Below are 19,824 nucleotides of genomic sequence, written 5' to 3'. Positions count from 1 at the left end.
TATTTACGATGAAAAATATATATATATTTGTATCAGTTGTCTAGTATCCATAATACAAGCTTTAACTTGTGTTTAGATGGCCCAGTGTGAATTGTAATGAGATTATTATTTCCACAGTTTTACTAAATATATTTGTTATTTTATAGTGATCACAAGGACGGGCTTATATCACCAAGTCACATGTTTACACAATTGTATTTTTAAATATTGTTTACAGGAATGTTTAAAATTTTCCTAACTATTAAACACGTAGATATCTAATACAGTGGATTTCTGTAGTTCAATGTAGCTAGATTTCCTTGAGTTGATGTAATGACGAATGCAATTATTTTGTGATCACTCCAGTGGATGATATAATATATAGTGATGATTACAACGGAAGTTTGGTGCCACATATCTTTAATTTCTTCTAACAGAGATAAGTATTTTTGTACTTTCTCGTTGTGTTTTTGTTTCAGATTTTCAGTATTTGGGATGGATATATATCTAAGAGGTAAGTAGTTTTTAGATTATTATATATAAGTGTTATATCAGGACTATTAGAAATAATTGATTTATCGGTGATTGATTATTATTATTACTGTTTATATATATATTATATATCTCCCTTTGATGGGATGATAAACTTGTCATTGCAGGTGAAAATAAAAGAAATATTAATATTATTATTTCTTGTCATTTGAATATATATTGTTAATGAACACCGACCGACCGACGCGAGTTATAGCATATAAACACAAAACATTAATATTGAAATTGTCCGTTAATTTGTTAGTTTCCCGGGCAACAGTTACACCCGGGACATTCCGAGTAATGTCCGATGTGGTATTACTGCCGCTTTATGAGCCCCCGGATGTAGCAGTAACAGTAAATGATCTTAATATCACATAAAGTTTACTTCACTTTTGTAGTCCACATCCGCTGGTGATATCATATTCGACATGATATTGCACTATCCAAAATATCTTTTTGAAGTGCCCTTCAAATAAATAGGCCCGCCTACCTACCTACTCACGGCGCAACAGGTATCTCTTACTTTATAATAGCGACCGGAATTATATTTTTAATATATGAATTTATTTAGAACTAGATGTCTCTAGTAATAGACCGCATTAATTTTTTTAAAATATACTATAACTTAGGAGAAGTTATATTTTTTTAAAATATAACTTCTCCTAAGTTACTCCTTATAATATTAGGTATCTGCTGGATTACGCTGCTGCTTAACGAGAACAAAGAGACAATTCTTTTATTTCAGTACCGTTTATACTTTCATATGCATTTAGTGAAAAGCTGTTGGAAATAACGAACAGACACTTTAAATTTATATACTTGTAATAATTTTTTTTGTTTAGAAGCTAATATTATAAAGAGTAAAATAGTCTACTGTTATTTTGAGCAAAAATATTCTTATAAATTCTGTGCGAACAAAGTGGCGGATAACAGTTAGTCTTTTTATATCCAATACATTAGATGACGTTTTACTTCGTTTAGAGAAGCCAGATTCTTCCTTGAGTGATTCAAGAAATTCACATAAAATTCAGACTTGTCAAACTGGACATTCATATAAAGCTTTTGTAATATTTATTTTGTTCAGAACAATAAAAGTACGTGTAGATGTAGAGCACAAACTCAACTTTATGGGGGTGGATGTATTTTAAAAATCGCCGGCCGACGCTCGTAATTGTATCCCCAATTGTCACAAGTAAAATATTTTTTATTCGCAAATCCACCCTCTTGTGCCGTTAGACATGTACTCCAGGGGCTAAATATTACCACAGGTTTTTTCTGTGAACAGTGGGCCACACTAAGGTTAAGTTTTTCTATTACTGTAGTTCACAAATCAGTCAATCTGAAGTTTAGTTTAATATGTCATGTTCTATGTACATATACATTACTTTAATTGTTTTCGATTTTGCAGTAGATATATGTGAGAAAGAGAAGGAAGCATTATATCGTCTCCAGCGCACACTGCTGGCGTCATAGAGCTATTAAGCTGTGAACGGCGAGTGAGAACACTAGAGCGTGTGTGAGACAACTGTGTAACAAGTGTGTAACAAATAAACAATTTATCTATGTATGTACTTAACTCAATGTTTAATATAGACGGTTGTACCTGATACGTAAAAAACGACTTCGTAGGAAGCAGTTAGCTGCATCATGCTTGATGCTGATACAGATTTCTATTCTCTTCCAGATGTTTCCGAAGAAATTCAACATGATGCCTTTCATGAGGTTAATTAATAGGTATTTTCTTTTATTGCACTATAAAGAGCACACATGAGGCGAGTTTAATGCTAAGGTGGTTACCACAATGTGGTTGTGCGTGGCAAAGAGTTTCTAGAAAACCGAACAGTAGAGAACCGCCATTCAGCCAGATGATCAGAACGATAATTTAATCCAACAAATTCCTCTAAATATATATATAGAATAAATGTAAAATTCTAGCCCCTAATCTACACGAATTTGGTCAAATTGCGCAGACTCTAAAAGCAACACGAGCGGGGGCGATGTGAAAATTTAAACTAAATCCCTTTTCGATTCACCAATGCAAGGGATAATCTGGCGCATTCACAGCATTATGAATTATTGACAGGCGTTTAATCCTAACTTAATGAATAGTAAACTCTATTGCAACACAATAACGAATATATTCGTACTTAGTACGCTACGTGTTACCATTCAGTTTTTTTAATATTCTGCCCCATTGTATTTAGAGCATGGCATTATAGTGGTAAAGATCGATCTCTTCATTAGCGTCATTATTGACTACTGAAAGTTACAACAATTTTTTGCGCTTAAGATTATCGTTCTGTGGGAATAAACTGTGTTGGATGCATTTAAAAAGCAACTAACTATATTTGACGACCTCGGTCGGCGAGGTCTAGCGGTTTAGCACACCGCTTTACTTCCGATGGTCGCGGGTTCGATTCTTCGCACGGTGCAAATATTTGTATTTATGAGTACGATTGTTTGTATCGGTCTGGATGTTTTCTATATATATTATGTATGTATTTACGAAAAATATAATAACACAAGCTTTGCTTACCGTGGGACTAGATGGCGCTGTGGTAATTATCCAAAGTTATTATATATATATATTTATTTATCTACGCACAATAATATATACATACAAAGTACGCAATTCAGAACTGAGACATAGGATCGATTTGAAGTTTTTGACAAACTGGTAAACGACTTACCGGTTTAACTAATTAAATACGCCTAAACTCGGCTCGGATAGGCTTTATATCCAAACAGTAACGTTGTCATTATACAATACATTTATTAACGTCATAAAATATGTTGAATGTAATATTTAATTAGTAATATTGTAATAGTTATAATGTGTAGGTATTTAAAAAAACATCAAAGTGTATAACAGTTGTCTAGTCTCCATAACATAAGCTCTGATCAGCTTAGGACTAGAGGGCGTTTTGTAAATTGCTTCTGCGATATCAGCGTAGGGTAGTCCACTTATTGAGAATAGAATATATAACATCTATATTCTAAAACACATAATTTCAAAAATGTTGTCATACATACCTATGTACGTAGCTAGTCATCATTTATATCTACGACTGTTTACAGAACAATAAATAAATAGTTATTACTGCTCCCCGCTAAGCTGTAAATGTACCAATAAAACATAAGCAGCCCCATGAATTGCAAAAAGGAATTTTAAGCATGTTAAATACAAAACAGAACAAGCGGGCGATCCTTTATTCGTAGTAGGTGGGGCGGACGCGCCTTCGCAAATCGTAATCCTCTTAGAAAACATTTCCAATTTAAAAAGAATTCCACCTCTTATCCCTCTGAGGAGGGCACGCGTAAAAAATAAAAGGAAAAACTCAGTGACACGCACTGGATGCGATGGAGAGGTAGCTATGTAACATGGTTTTTCACTGGGCCCCTCGACTCGATTCTTTACAGGTCGCTTCTTCCGCCGAGAAAGCATCTATTGAAACTCCACTCAGGCCGTGTTAGCTATCTATTTAGTATAAAAAGGGTCGAGAATTCTCGAGATCCTTTTTTTATCCGGAGGTGGGTATCCCTCCCCCACCTCTCGTTACCTACCCCCCTCCTGTCACCCCCACCCGTGCTCTCCACGGTCCTACTATAACATACACGTAGTGGCACATTGTACTGAAATACATTTAAATCATTTAAAATGTCTCATGAATTACAAGGCACGTATACATATATACCACTAAGTATACGAGTACAATCTTAACTTGTATATTTATAACTCAACGTTTTTAATTTGGAATAACATTGTAAATATCGAACTGCAAGAAATCTTAACATATATATAATATAATATTATAAACGCGAAAGTTTGTAAGTATGGATGTTTGTTACCCTTTCACGCAAAAACTATTGAATGGATTTTAATGAAACTTTACAGTAATATAGCTTACGTATCAGAATAACATACAGACTATATATTTTATTAAAGTTTACATACGGAAATGTAACGCGGGTTAAAACGCGGGCACAGCTAGTACAGAATATATCGAGCTACATCAAGTAAACTGCACACGCAAAATAAATATTCTTAATAACTTAAGTTAGGTTCAATTTACATTTCAAATAGTTTCACACACAGTAGATGTACTCTCAAGTAAGGCCGGGTGGCCGTAGCCATCCACCGCGACCACCATCGGCAGTTCTTCAAATATTTAAAGGGCGACCGAATTTGATTTAGTCCGTTTGGAGCGGCCCGCGAGTGCCCACAATTGGATCACACGAACGGTTACAGTGCGCTCCCCGATTTTCATTTTAGTTATACAGTAAAATCAAGTTATGGAAACAAATTTGATTTCAATAGCCTTAAGTAAACCCGAGTTTGTATCAATTCAGCTGCCACAATTTAGTTTCAGGGATTACATTAGCAATCAAGTGAGTGTACGGCGTTCGATTTTATTGAAGTGAAACTTCAATAAAATGCGATGCCTTTGGTGTGGTTTTCATTTTTAATTCATATATCTTATTGAGTTATACGTCTTAACTAAAATGGAAATAGAAATAATATTAATTCAAATAAACTTAGTATAAACACTTTTGAATAGTCTTCATTTTTTATTCTACCACTCATTTGGAGCGCAGAATAATCCCAAGAAGAACGAACAAGAAACTTACGTGTTGCTCTTTTAAATAAATGTGTGAATAAAAACTGCCACATAGCAAAGTTAACATCACACAACGTGAGAAATCTTATAATTCATTACATTACACAAAGTTAAAGATGAACTTCCAAAGAGAACATAGCAATAATCCCTTCATAATAATTCATCTCTTTGAAAGTAAGTACACTGTGTTACTTCATTTTCCCCAAAATATTATCCTACACTTGAAAACTAAACTGCAATAGATAGAAATGAAAGATAAATATAAAATAAGGATAGAATTTTCCATCAACGGTTCTCAACTTACATTCCATAAACCATACCTGCTAGAAACAAACGCAACTAGCTCTCAGTCAATATCCGGATAAAAAAATAATACGTATTAAAGTGGAATCCGTATAAGACGGTTGCTGCCGGCCGGGATGCGCCTGGGGATCGGTTAACCCACGTTACACGACGCCAATCCCGACGGAGACTTCCGAATTTCCACAAAGAAAATAGCAATCAAAATTTGATTTACCGCCACCCGCGGCCATACATCAAACCGCTCTAATCCGCGGAAAGAGAAAGCCTAAAATCTAAAGGGATCCGCGCGGCGGCCGCTGTCGAATTGAAAATCCTAGTGGCACGAAGCGCCTTTAATATTTATGACCGAGTAAAAGATACGTGCGGGCCTATGAATAAATATAGAGTCTACGGATAGAGGCCCTCGCGAGCTATTTAAATGGGGTAAATATATATATATATACACCGAGTATGTACATACATTATGTTTTTATCATCACAAAGTAGGTACCTAAGGGCTAGGTAGAAACTTAGGTGGCCACTGACAGTACCTACCTACGTCTGTCTGTCACAGTGCTATATTACAGAAACTCATGCTGTTTATTAACAGTACTGCTTTTACTATATAACTATTACGCTGTATGGTCTTTGATAAATATTTAGATTATTTATTAAAATAACAGATACACAATAAAAAATACAGCTACATAAGGTTTTTAAAGTATAATAAACCCTTATTATACATTTTTTATATTAGATATTTAATTTTGGAGTTACAATCGAATATGTAAATATCAGTAGATATCCATTAAATATCTACAATTTTATCACCTTTCCCTCCACATACTAATATTATAAATGAGAAATAATGTCTATTTGTCTGTCCGTATTTGACATGACTCATAGTATAATACACAATATATCTATAATCAAAACTTTATATCTCCACTTGCTTTTTTTACTCTCCAAACCATGCCCCGTCTCCTGTCGTGTCCCTTGTGTCCATCATCCTGAAGGAAGACCTGAACAAGGCGACCGATTGTGCAATAGAAGTCGCAAGGTTCTGGTCAAATAATATTTAGGTTGCCATTGATACGACAGATTCCACTTGCTGTTTGTGAAATACGCAACGGATTTGGATGCAGTTGTCACCATCATTTTGATAATTTTAATTTGAATGAAATTGATTAAACTATTCTAGGTCAGCGCTATCTAGAACCAAGTTAAGCTAGCTAAAGCTTGAGTTATGAGTACTAGATTACAAATACATAGATATTTTTTTTCGTAAATACAGTATATTATACATAGAAAACACCCAGACCGACACAATCATACTCATGAATACAAATGTTTGTACCGTGCGAGGAATCGAACCCGCAACCATTGGAAGGTAGTGTGTTAAACCACTAGATCACCGAGGCCGTCAAAAGTTAGTTCTTATAAATAAAATAGTAAGAATAAACTTATAATAGTGTAGTATGAAAACTGAAATCATATTCATATAGGTATAACAGTAACAATCTATTGAATTGAATAAATGATGTCATCGCCCCCCCGCCTGAAACCGATCTCGATACATATTCAAAGCACTGAGGCAGCCGTAAATTCACATGTGTAGGTATCGAACCCCGCTACCACCCCCGCGATCGTGCGCCCACACCAACCCCGCATCGCATCTCATTGCAAAATATGTATTGAGGTATCATACCCACCGGTCCATCGCTCAGCATTCAATGGCATATAAACCGAATTGGATTTTTCGATCACATACCAAATATAAGGAATGCCAGGCGATACTCTCACTCATACACATCACTATATTATGCGGAAACCTTCGGAATATTCCTATATGAATAGGTAATGTATTTTGAATATAGTATTCGTGTTTATGACCTACATCTTATTTTCAACTGTCTTAAAAAATGTTGATTTACAATTCAATGGATTACTCACTAATTCATTGCCAGAATATTAGGTAGATACGTATTTAAAATATTTTACTAATGTTATAAAAGCGAAAGTTTGTAAGTATGGATATATAGATGAATGGATATTTGTTACTCTTTTACGCAAAAACTACTGAACGGATTTTGATGTAACTTGGCAGTAACATAGTTATAAATCAAAATAACATATAGGCTATTAAAAAAGACATTATGTAATTTGGGCTGAATATAATGATAATGTCAAGTAAATGTGACGCAGACGAAGTTGGGGTCAGCTAGTCTAGTAATAATAGTATTTGCACAGCTCACTCATCTCTGCACCACCCATGGTTGCCTGGTAGAAAATACCACAGTTCAAGTTCGCCATATGTACCCCTGTATTATGTGTACTAAAGTTATTTATAAAAGAAATAAATAGATAACTTGTTGACTTGCATGTCCAGCCGATTCAATAACTAATCAAAATCAAAATAAATATATTTAGAACCAGCTGTTACCTTAGCTGCTAGCCTTTGTCCGTCTAACTACCTTTTAATTTAATATTTTTATATTATTTAGTAGCTACCCACTGAATTACTCGACCGAAATTCGTAGAACATTATCTACAACGTGAATGATACTGTAATAATTTTAATTGATTACATCAATTAATTGTTAAATAACCAGCCGATCATCACCATCATGTAGCTTGTAAGACGTCCACCGCTGAATAAAGGTATTCCCCAAAAATCTCCACGACGTTGAATAACCATAAAAGAATATAATAAATATTACTCCACTCAATTTTGTTGTATATAACAGTCAGGGACAAGAAGTTATATAAAAAATACACAAATTAAAACAAATCTGAGAATCTTCTATCACTTGATTTAAACGTCTTATTTATACTTATATTTTCGACTCCTCATTCATACATGAGAAAATGTGACACACCCTATTTGTTCACTGGAAATTCCTGCTCGTAACGAGATAGCGTAATAAAAAAATTACGAGCATGAAACAAAAACAGTGTCCCCTACCGAACGGCAATTTTGCATCGAGATCGATCGCCGGAGGGCTCCGGAGGGCTCCGGAGGAGGGCCCGGTGAGCGATGTCGCATTAGGGAGTTTGCATGGGGTCAACATAAGCCGTTTCCGATAAGGCCCCCTGGCGATGCCCTGAACTTTCGGCATTTCGGCTCAATACCCGCTTATCTGCGTGCCACACTTGTACACTCGTCTGCAGCACACGTGAACTGAATAATGCATCCATCGCTCCCCAATTGAAACCATCTTTATTTCTATAACTTCTCTCGGTATATTATTTATAACTGTATCTTATATATAATACTCTCCTGTCTGTGACACACACAGACTTTTCTAAAGTTATTATTATTATCTATTTATACCTACATAGATTTATCACAATGCTCGCCGTCCAGTTCAGTTAGCTTCGTCAGTTGAAAAGAATTAGTAAGAAACTCAATCAGGTACATTATCTACCTAATAGGTACATAAAATTTTCATTTTTCAGTTTCGAACAAAACTCCTCTGGAACGGCTTGACCGATTTGTATAAATATGTGTATATTCCGTAGGTCTAAAAGTAGGACGTAAACTATCTCTCTTACCACTAAGTAATAAAGTACTATCACAATTTTTCTTATTTTTAGAACAGTTTATTTTATTTTATTTTTCTATGATTCGCATTAAAAAATACACACAACCCTAAATCTACTTTCAACCTCTAATGTTTAATAACGATATTAGTACTGTAATAGTTTTCTACTCTCGGCTGTCGATAACCGATTGGCTTATATACCTAACAAAACAACGTTTGCCGGGTCAGCTAGTCCACCTATAAAATAATTATCATTACATAGTATAAAACAAAGACGCTGTCGCTGTCTGTCCATCCCTATGTATGCTTAAATCTTTAAAACTACGCAACGGATTTTGAAGCGGTTTTTTAATAGATAGGTGATTCAAGAGGAAGGTTTATATGTATAATACATGTTCACCTGCCGGGGCGAGTAGCTAGATAGTAATAATACTTATAATATATTTATTTGTACAATTTTACATCTTATTTTGTTATAATATATTATAAACGTGAAAGTTTGTGGGTATGGATGGATGATTGTTACTGTTTCACGCAAAAACTACTGAACGGATTTTCATGAAAATTTACAGTTATATTACCTTATATATCAGAATAACAATGTATTATATGTACCTAAATAAAGTTCACGCGCGTGAAATGGCGGCACAGGTAGTTAAGGAATATAAATGATATGTTTAAATAACAATCCCTGCACTAATCCAGAGACGTGAGTTACAGCAACAAGATTTACAAATATATGATATTAATATCTAAATTTAAGTATGAAAGTAAACACCACACTGTATGGGAAATTTAAGCTCATGGGTATATATTTTGCTACCTTTATACAAATAGCTAGGGACGGCTTCGCAAGGGTGCAGTTACTAGAGGGATATATTGAAAATACAATACAGCCCAAGTGGCCCGTTGATAATGTAGCAAATGAAGTAACAGTACCTACCACCTGTCAATAGTAGATGAAATAATTTAAAAAATTTGGTATATATTTTTATTTAATTCATCACAAACAAAAGAGTATATTTTTCTTTTTTTTTATCTTATATTAAATTAGATAAGTATGTAAAAACATTGTACATACATATCATATTTTTCTTAAATCATTGTTGTGATATGACATTTATTATATGAATTATCACGAAATTTTACAATCGATCAATTTTACAGTTACCTTTAAAATGTTTTTAAATAACCGTTATATATACACATAAATAGAATAGAATATAAACACTGTTGACTAATCATTTTCTTTTCCTTTTTTATTTCAACACTGGATCGGAACGCAGACATGTCACAAGAAGCTGGCATGTTGGTCTTTTAAATAAATGTAGTACAAAATTATATTTTGTAATTGATATACGATCATTTAAAAGTCATAAACGATGATATTAAATAAAATTAACTACATATTACGATTTTGTGTGCATTCTGTAAATAACCGACAACGAACGCCACCTAGCGTCAAATAGCTAAACTACGCACTACAACAAACGTAACAGACGACAAATATCATAAATAACATTTTCTTGATATTAAATACAAAAATATACTCAATTAATAAAATCCATCGATGATGAGGAGATTGATGAGGTGTATAAGATGTGATATCTAACAAAAGTGGTATTAACCATAAAATAGGAGGCAGCCCCAGCGAATCGATTACGAGCAAAAAGGATCTTAACGCCATCGCGGCCGTAAGATTGAGATCTTGCGAGGGCCGAGAGCCGAGGGCCGCGTCCGCTGGCGTCCTCTCCGCATGATAAATATCCATCTTCCCGCTTTTTACGCGTCGAGGGTGTCACGCAAAAAAATGAATCAGGAAATTTACCTAATGGGCGCGATTCTTTATTTTCCATGTCTATTGTCGTGCGGACAATGCCATAATGGAGGGATGACGTGAGCTCGCACATGCTTTTATTTTATTCTTCTCGTTTGAAATGTTACTCGTCTTCTGTCCCTCCCTTTATGTGACTACTTACAATACAATACCTACCGATGTTACGTTGCTTTTTGTGTAGACATACTTTATAGTGCTAATATAATTTTGGCGATCATTTCAATAGATACTCATATTTTGGGAAATACTTCGAATTCTTATATAAATCAAAAACACTTTCTTGTTCTGTCTTTTCTCCTCTACCCAAAGGTTGTTTGGAAGAGATCGCTTCAGTGACAAGACCGCCTTTTGTACCTACGTACTATGTATAATTATTTTGTTTTGTATTTTTTTAAAGGTTGCAATAAAAAGTTATAGATAAAGTATTTTGTTATAACAAATTAATAAAGGAAAAATAAGGACGATTCTCTCTTATTTTAACAATTATTATGTGTCACGTTGTTGTTAAAATACAAGAAAAATGCTAGTCAAGAAGCTGTAGTATAAAACAAAATTGTACAATCCCAGAACTATAAATTTAACTACAAACTTTATAATATAAAGAACTAACAAGAATTATAAATATTATAGAAACTCTACAAACACATTAATTACCATTCCAAATTAAACTAACTTAGGAATGTGTACACTCACATATCACTTCTATAAACATGTTATTTACAGTTAATTTCTTATACATAGTTATATATAAATGCCTCATCAGTCCTCAGAATCTACTATAATAATCAAAATACTAACATTACTATTAAGTGAATCATATAATATTACATTATGAATACAATTTATTATGTATATGATGTTACAATATAATGATACTAATAATTGCATGCAAGGACATTCATATATAAATAGAAATTAATGGCTGTGACCAGTATAGTAAAAATAAATTAAATGAGTACATTTTAAATAACTGTATAAAAATATTTTATTTTTTGTATAATAATTTTTATTCAGTCATCTCAGTACAAAAGTTGAATATTTTAAACTTTTGTACATATTCAAACTTACTAGATACTGTTAAATATAGGTACAATATGGGTACTTCAATATTGGAACCTAAGAGTCCTTAGAGACCTAAATGTCTTGCTGTGTCATATGTAATTTTTCTACCTAAAATTTAAAACCATTCATAATTTTTTTTGAAGCATTCATACTTACATGTGATTGTTACATAAATAAAAAATAATACCATGAAATAAATATAGAATTATTCTTCTATTGTATTCATTATTATAGTTACCTACCTGTTGTAAATATGTAGATATAAAATCCAAGAGCTGCCCACAAGTGAAACACCTTAAATGTAAATACTAAAATATATTTACAATAAAATAAATTAACACTAGTTCACAAAATATTACACCAAACTCCAATATTAATATAAAAGCTGCTTGAGAATTCAAAGTTTGACATACTTCAATCTCACAGATCACCTTCCATTAATAGCTATTCAAATGAGAGTCAACCAGATCCATCCGATTACAATGTAACACTGCCGGGGAATTGTGAGCACTCACCGATCAGGGACTCCGCACACTCCGGACGAATAAATTCAAAATTTCACTATCTCTATGTTCCCATTGGATAACCAAACCCACACCCTTTTGCGCGTGTGCTAAAAAACGGAAGGGTTAAACAACTTACCCCTTTTTTATTTCACCCTATATTTTGCATCTCTTTCTTCATCTCTCTTCTGATCTGAAACTACAGAAACAGCACAAAGATGATCAAATTATGATAACTAATATCCAACAATACCTCTTAGATAATGTTAGATTTAATTCATTATTATTTAAAATATTGTATATAAATAAGTATAAAAAGAAGCAAATTTATTTACCAAACTTTTAACTTTTAGGTATTAAAAATAATATTAAACGTTATTTATCCTGGGCAATACAGGGCTACATAAAATGGGTAAATATTTTTCATAAAAAATAGAGGTTTATTTTTTAAAACAAAAATATACAAACTTGCACAAAAGTTCGCTAAGAAACGTCAAAAAGCAGTGTGGCCAGATTTAAATTGATAATATTGCTAATTAATCTGCTCGTGCTAAAGACATTCTGAGTCAAACTGATTAATCAGAATGATTCGTCCTGTCCATCACACTCAGAATTAATAGGTAGGATTAAATATAATGATGCTACGCGTAGTTAGGCCAACATATTTTGGTATGAACATGTTATGTGGAGAATGATGAAAAGTGAGAGGACTACCGAAAAAAATATTGTGCGAAAGATGATATTATTATGTACAAACAGTTCAATATTGATCCTTTATTTATTGTATTATGTTGGTTAAAGACAAGAAGCTGAAAACTAGGTAAAAGAAAAATAAATAATCTATTTTCTGAAATAAGTAAATATTGAAAAATAATATTAATTTAGTAATACTTATATTTGTAGTCCATATTAGTGAGATCAAGAGAGTCAATATTGTCTAAACTAAATGATAAACTCAGTCTGGTCACACTAAAATGCAAATTATGAGGACGTTCCGTTATACGTAATCTATCCAGAAAGGAAATTAATTGTCGATTTCTTAATATTGGTTCCTAACATGATTTACCCTGAAAATTACAACAAAGTAGTATTAATAATTATTTTTCTGTAATAAGTCCATACTTGGAAAAGTATCATACATAATGTCTTATTCCTTAATATACTGTCAAGCATGACACTGACATAAGTGACAGATTTTTTTTAATAAGATAGTACCAGTAGCAGTTTGTAGCAGTAGTAATATACTGTGTTGTTAATTTTTTACAGATTAATATAATAGAAATAAATCAATAACAAGACAAGGTTTATATCTAAGTATTTTTAAATTGAGAATAAATATGACACTTTACCATTTTGGAAACTGTTTAGCCTTAGTTTATGCTCCATATCATATGGCTTACAAAATTTCTGGAATGTAAGACTTCGTTCAAATAGGTTATAATTCTAAGTTATAAAACTTACTGTATTTATTGCATAAAAATAAATCTAATGTTTCAGTTCTGAATACGCAACGTTCTCAAAATGTGTGTACTCTGGAGGACTATATATTTTCACACAGTTATGCAAAATGCTTCTTTTAGCTACTTTCTTCCCGGATTCTGACGTTAATCAAGTTGGAGAATACAATGGATTTCTCGTAAGTTTATTGTCACGATTTCATACATTATTGTAAGATGATCTGTGTATGTAGCCTTAGCACTACAAGCTTAGTATCTAAATTGATATATATGTACATTATGAAGTTGAATGGCACTGCAACATCCATCAGCAAATTTTTAAGGAGCTCTGTGGTAGCAGTACAACAAAATACACCTCAATATGTTGTTTACATATTTATTTACCACCTCACAATAGATCCAGATAGACGGACAAACCGGAATGAGTACTAGTAATCAATATCAATATATTTCGGAAATCATAAATTTGTAACTAAATAATCTAAAAACTATATATCTAAACTATGTATCACCTGATGACTGTGAATTATTTATTATGATTTAAAATATTCAATGTTCAATTATAGTCTATGTGTAAAAATTTCATTCAAAAAGTACTATTATATTTATTATCTTTATGTAGTACTAGCTGTACCCGCGTATTTGTCCACATGGAATTTAACTTTTTTTTCTAAAATAAAAGTAAACTAAGTTACATCTCCTGTCCAAAAATATTGGTCCACAGTTCTGAGATTAGCCGGAACAAACAGACAGACAGACAAAAATTGTAAAGAATGATATTTTGGTGCATGTATTTATATTCATGTGTATGTAGTAAAAAATGGTTATTTCAATATTACAAACAGACACAAGGCGGTTGTAAGTAATGGGAAGTATAATAACCCCATTGATAGTAATGTACCATGTAATGTTGACCTCCACATGGTACCCCTGGAAACTATTGTGATAAATTTATGATTAATTTACCACAATGGGCTAACTGACCTGACCTCATGCTCATCTTATCATCCTCCACTGGTGCCCGTCAGCGCAGACGGGTGCACCATTTCATTATCATACATAAGAAAAAAAATGTAAATAATAATACCTAGTAATTTATCTATTTACAGGAAATCCTTAAATCAACAGTGGATTTGGCCGATTTACTGGGCTTGTACTTTGCAATAAACGCAATCCCTGGTAAAGGCCATGCAAAGATTTTAACAGCAGCTATAGGCTGGGCGAGTGCTGAGGTACATATATGTTAATAACTAATACATTTTACACACTAATATTGCACTAATAATTTTTCTATTTGAGTATTTAATTTAATTAGTGCTACTTAGTGGTTTGTATTCACACACTTAAACTTAAAAATGTAAAGTAAGAATAAAATAATTTAAAAGATCAATACGCAAGTATCTTGCTCGTTGTTCTTGTGATGCGACAGCTTTCCAATTTTGGATTACTTACATTTACATTTATACCGCTAAATAGCGGTAGATTAAAAAAATGTGATGACTGTTCAAAAGTGCTTCAATGTAAGTTTATTTGAATAAATGATTTTCTATTCTATTCTATATTAACATTACTTCTTTACTCCCATTGGGAGAATATAATCACAAAAAGAAGATTTAGCCGTCTTCTAGTATCCTTTACTGGTTACACTATGATAATCGACATAAACAGACCAGTAGTCACAAATTACTATTACTTAAAAAACTTGTTTTTTAAATTGAACCAAACAGCAAACAATGATTCATCCATTTCTAAAATATTGTATTTATGTAATTTGCAAGCAGGTATCCTACCTTATGATCAGTGATGACTTTAAATAAGTTATTGGACATTATAATTTGCAAACTCTAAAGGTCCATAAAATGAAATTTATGTCTTCTGTAAGGTCTTTTTAGTTTTACATAGTCATTAAATCTTCCATAGGGGTTCAATTGTCATTTTTTAAACAACAACTGCTTTCAATTATTACAGTTGACTGTATTGTACAATAGACGGTGCTATAAGATATATATGAATTAAACTATTGTACAGAACACTTATTACAAACTATTATCTCTTGTTTTTATGAATCTCTGTTGATGTATGTGTGCAGGTGCTGGTGACACGCAGCATACTACTTTGGGTCGGAGCAAGAGGTTCGGAGTTTGACTGGCGTTATGTACGATCATGTGCGGAGTCCAATGTAGCGCTGTTGCAACACGCCTCGACTGCCGCCCTTGTGTGGCTCTGGACTCGCAGCGATTTGCCGCGCAAATACACCCCACTTGTGATAACGCTTCTGGCATTATCCCCGTACAGAAGCTTACTAGAAGAAACAGTAGCGAGCATTATGGCTCTGAGTGCGTGGGCGTTACTCGCGTTACGTGCAATTCATGCGTCCATTGTCGGTCTTACGACTCTCGGCATATATGCAGTATTAGCTCAACAGATTGGTATATAATTCCACCATAATAATAATAATAATAGTAAATTATTATTTATTATATTAGTATTTTAAAATATGTTTTATAAATTTGTCATGTAAAAGTTTACTATTCGTATTTGCCTTTTGTTCCTTTTGTTAAGACATAATTTTTTCATGTTTTATCAATCCATTTACCACACACGTTTTATTATTCTATTTACCTGTATTAGTACTTTCTAGTAACTTTTACTGTTATTTTAGGAAAACAACGTTTCAATTGAATAATATTAAGGATTCATGGAATTCAGAGAGAGCCATAGTTGTGTCGGTTTCATTTAGTACTTCTTTAAATGTAAGATATGAAATACAGTCATAATATTTATACAGGTTTTCATTACAAAAATCTCTCCTTTCTTCAAACCATTGGTCCATAGTGTTTTTATATTTTAAATTTATTTCTAAAGTTTGAGCTGTGTGATATACTACACATATATCATGTACTGTACCTCAGTAGGTAATGTATATGATCAATACATGAGGACAACCGAGTCGGCGTGGTAATATGTCAAGTCATGTTCTAATTATTTAGAATATTAGTTAGCCTTAAAGTGTAATTATTCTTTTTATTTATGTCAATATTTAGATCTCCACACTAAATAGCACGTTTTCTTAATTTCTTTATAACAAAATCTTTGTAATATTATGTTATCTGTGCTAGTAGCTTATCAAGAGTGGTAAAGAAAAAAGCTATCAGAATTTGGTGTTCGGTAGATGCAAATGACAGCCAGATTACATATAATAATTTCGATAGCAGCGCATTCGAAGCTTTTCAGTACCGCACAAAATATCAATGAACTAATTTTTGTCCGACAATTCTTCTAATATAATATGTAGTATGTCTTGTTTCTTTAAAATACCTGCAAAATTCTGATGAAAAATTGTGAATTTATTTTTATAATTAGTTACGAAAAAAACTGAGTGTTTGATTTTATATATGTTTTTTTTGAGTTGTATTTATACTAGTTTCCCTTATATTTGGAGATAGCTGAAATAATATTTATATTATTAATATAATATTACATAGTATAGTAGATTCAATCCGGGCGAATACACAATGATCGTGTATTTTAAGAACAGTTTTAAGGCTGCATATCTATAACATTAGCATAAACATCACTAAATGCATCATCGCTAAAACCATGTGATTCTATCCTAGTGGTGGTGGTGGTATCTGTAATACTGGGCCACCGGGAGAAAGGGTATGAATTGTATGTGTGATAAAATTATCATAAGTATAAGTGAACCGTTCAGTTTATAAATCTGATGGTAGCTCCACGTTCTATTCCAAGCCAACTAGCCAAAGTTTCTGCATAAAAGTACAATAGTGTAATGTACTAACCAATCAAGAAAATAGAAAGTTTTAGTTATCGCAGAGAGTTACATTTCGTTTAGTAACATTGATAGTACTTCTCGCATTTTATTTTTAATGTTGACATGTATGTTTTGTGAGGTTTTCTTCGATTTCCCTAGACTGCCTAAGTAACTGATCCACCAAAATTTGTGTCAAATCATCCAAATTTGTGTAAGTAACTACAATATTATTGTGTATTGGTGCATCAGTACGTGAAACGCTGCCAGACAACAACCAGCCAGGCGTGAATAAAGAGCATCGAGGGACTTGTGTTTGTGTATTCCGTCGAGAATTATGTGGGCGTGCACATCAGCTCCTAATATAACATCTATAGAACTTGGCTTGTGGAAATCTGGATCGATCAGATCCAGCTGCATCGAAGAAGGCCAAATATCTTGTGGGAATTCTCGAGACGATTGTAAAGAAGTAAATTTTTGAAGTAAATAGGCATTGATTTTAAATTGTGAGTGTGATGCTTTTGTACTGTGAATTATGAGAGTTACCATGGACGTAGTAACTGCATGTGAGTTAGATATTCCAGTGATATTACCATTTACAGCTGTGCAAGCAAGATTTAATAAATGTGCAGCTGTTTCTGTTATAAATGAAGTCTGAGTGCCTTGGTCTATGAGTGCCCTGAGAATGCGAGTAGAACTATTTTTAGCTATTACTTTAATTCGAGCTAGAATAGAATAGAAAATCATTTATTCAAATAAACTTACGTTGAAGCACTTTTGAATAGTCATCACAACTTTTTTTTTTAATCTACCGCTCATTAGGAAACCTGTCTCATCACATGAAGAACGAGCAAGAAACTTGCGTGTTGCTCTTTTAAATAATTTTATTATTACTTTACAATTTAAGTTTAAGTGTGTGTATACAAACTACCGATTAGCACTAATTCAATTAAATAATCAAATCGAGCTGTAGCTAAAAGGACTTGTTTATCATTTGTTTCAGTCTTAGCGCTAATAGTGTAACAAGACGTGGAAGGATTTTCTGTAGACTCATTGTTCTCAGTTGTGGTGTCTGAGTTGTTAATATGGCTGGTTCTATTGGGTGGGTTATACATGTGTAGAAAAGTGTGATGACGTCGTCCGTATTTCTTACAATATTAAAAAACCTATCATAAGGTTGGCAGCCCTGAGATCAATCAACCCATGCAAATGCGCGTCTATCGAAAGAATTTCTGGTCGCTTGTTTTTGGTCGGTGTATATGATTAGGAAGGCCCCTAAGTAGATTTAGCCCAAGGACCCACAAATTGATGATCCGCTCCTGCTCACATAGCATCTGCACACGCGCCTCCAAATATCCTCTACTAATTTTAGCTCGAGCACACTTCTTCCTACTTGTTACTAATTTCACTAATTTATTTGAATTGTCCAACAATGATGTAATATGTGATTTAATATCAGCTATTTAATATGCAAACAGAAAAGTCCAAAATGTATGAAAATATAGTATATTGTGTCACTGAACTGACTGTTAAATAATTTTGCGTATAGTACTGCACTATATTTATTTTCGTCAATATCGGACCACAAGTAAGACGGACCACAGAATGTATAAAATAAAATGTTTAAATGAAAAATCTTGATCTTGTTTTATTGTATTGGTGTATTCTTAAAAATTACATTAATTTAAAATTCACAGATAATTGTTTTTAGTACTGGCACATGACAATACCAAATAGGTTGTATACATAATGACGGCCTCGGTGGTCTAGCGGTTTATCACACCGCCTTACATCCGATGGTCGCGGGTTCGATTCCTCGCACGGCACAAACATTGTATTTATGAATTATTTGTGTTGGTCTGGGTGTTTTCTATGTATTTACGAAAAAAATCCATGTAGTTGTATCAGTTATCTAGCACCCATAACACAAGCGTTCTTGGGTCTAAAAATATTAAGTTATCTCATAACCACAACAATATGACATTACTACTTACTGTTGTATGCGCAACATGATATACATACATACATACATGCACTGCAACATGACTCTCCTTCATCGTTTTAGAAGATAGTGCTATTGTCGTGGACACGTGCTGACCTACATATTAGTACCTATTACAAATTAATAGATATAATTTATGAATAATTATTTATAAATAATGTGACATAATTATGTATCTATTTAGACATCTGCACATAAAGTATGTCTAACCACTTAATTACGAAAACATAATCTT

The 19,824-nt window shown here is 33.0% G+C and overlaps 1 protein-coding gene across 1 annotated transcript; it reads left to right on the top strand.

The window, feature by feature from the left end:
- The first annotated feature begins 13,674 nt into the window (after nucleotides 1–13,674).
- On the top strand, nucleotides 13,675–16,623 carry LOC131849475 (BOS complex subunit TMEM147). The gene is made up of 4 exons (XM_059199557.1): nucleotides 13,675–13,775; nucleotides 13,859–13,997; nucleotides 14,928–15,050; nucleotides 15,908–16,623. The coding sequence occupies exons 1-4, from the start codon at nucleotides 13,699–13,701 to the stop codon at nucleotides 16,253–16,255; spliced, it is 687 nt and encodes a 228-aa protein (XP_059055540.1). The 5' UTR covers nucleotides 13,675–13,698; the 3' UTR covers nucleotides 16,256–16,623.
- Nucleotides 16,624–19,824: the final 3,201 nt, after the last annotated feature.

This window comes from Achroia grisella, unplaced genomic scaffold (assembly GCF_030625045.1).
Source record: "Achroia grisella isolate CSIRO2021 unplaced genomic scaffold, CSIRO_AGI_Agris_v1 utg642, whole genome shotgun sequence".
NCBI lineage: Eukaryota > Metazoa > Arthropoda > Insecta > Lepidoptera > Pyralidae > Achroia > Achroia grisella.
This window is presented reverse-complemented; position numbering and strand designations above follow the sequence as displayed.

Coding starts and splice junctions, on each gene's coding strand:
- LOC131849475 (XM_059199557.1), top strand. CDS start 13,699: ATGACACTTTACCATTTTGGAAACTGTTTAGCCTTAGTTTATGCTCCA. Junction 13,776..13,858: donor GCTTACAAAATTTCTGGAAT/GTAAGACTTCGT, acceptor CTAATGTTTCAG/TTCTGAATACGCAACGTTCT. Junction 13,998..14,927: donor GAGAATACAATGGATTTCTC/GTAAGTTTATTG, acceptor ATCTATTTACAG/GAAATCCTTAAATCAACAGT.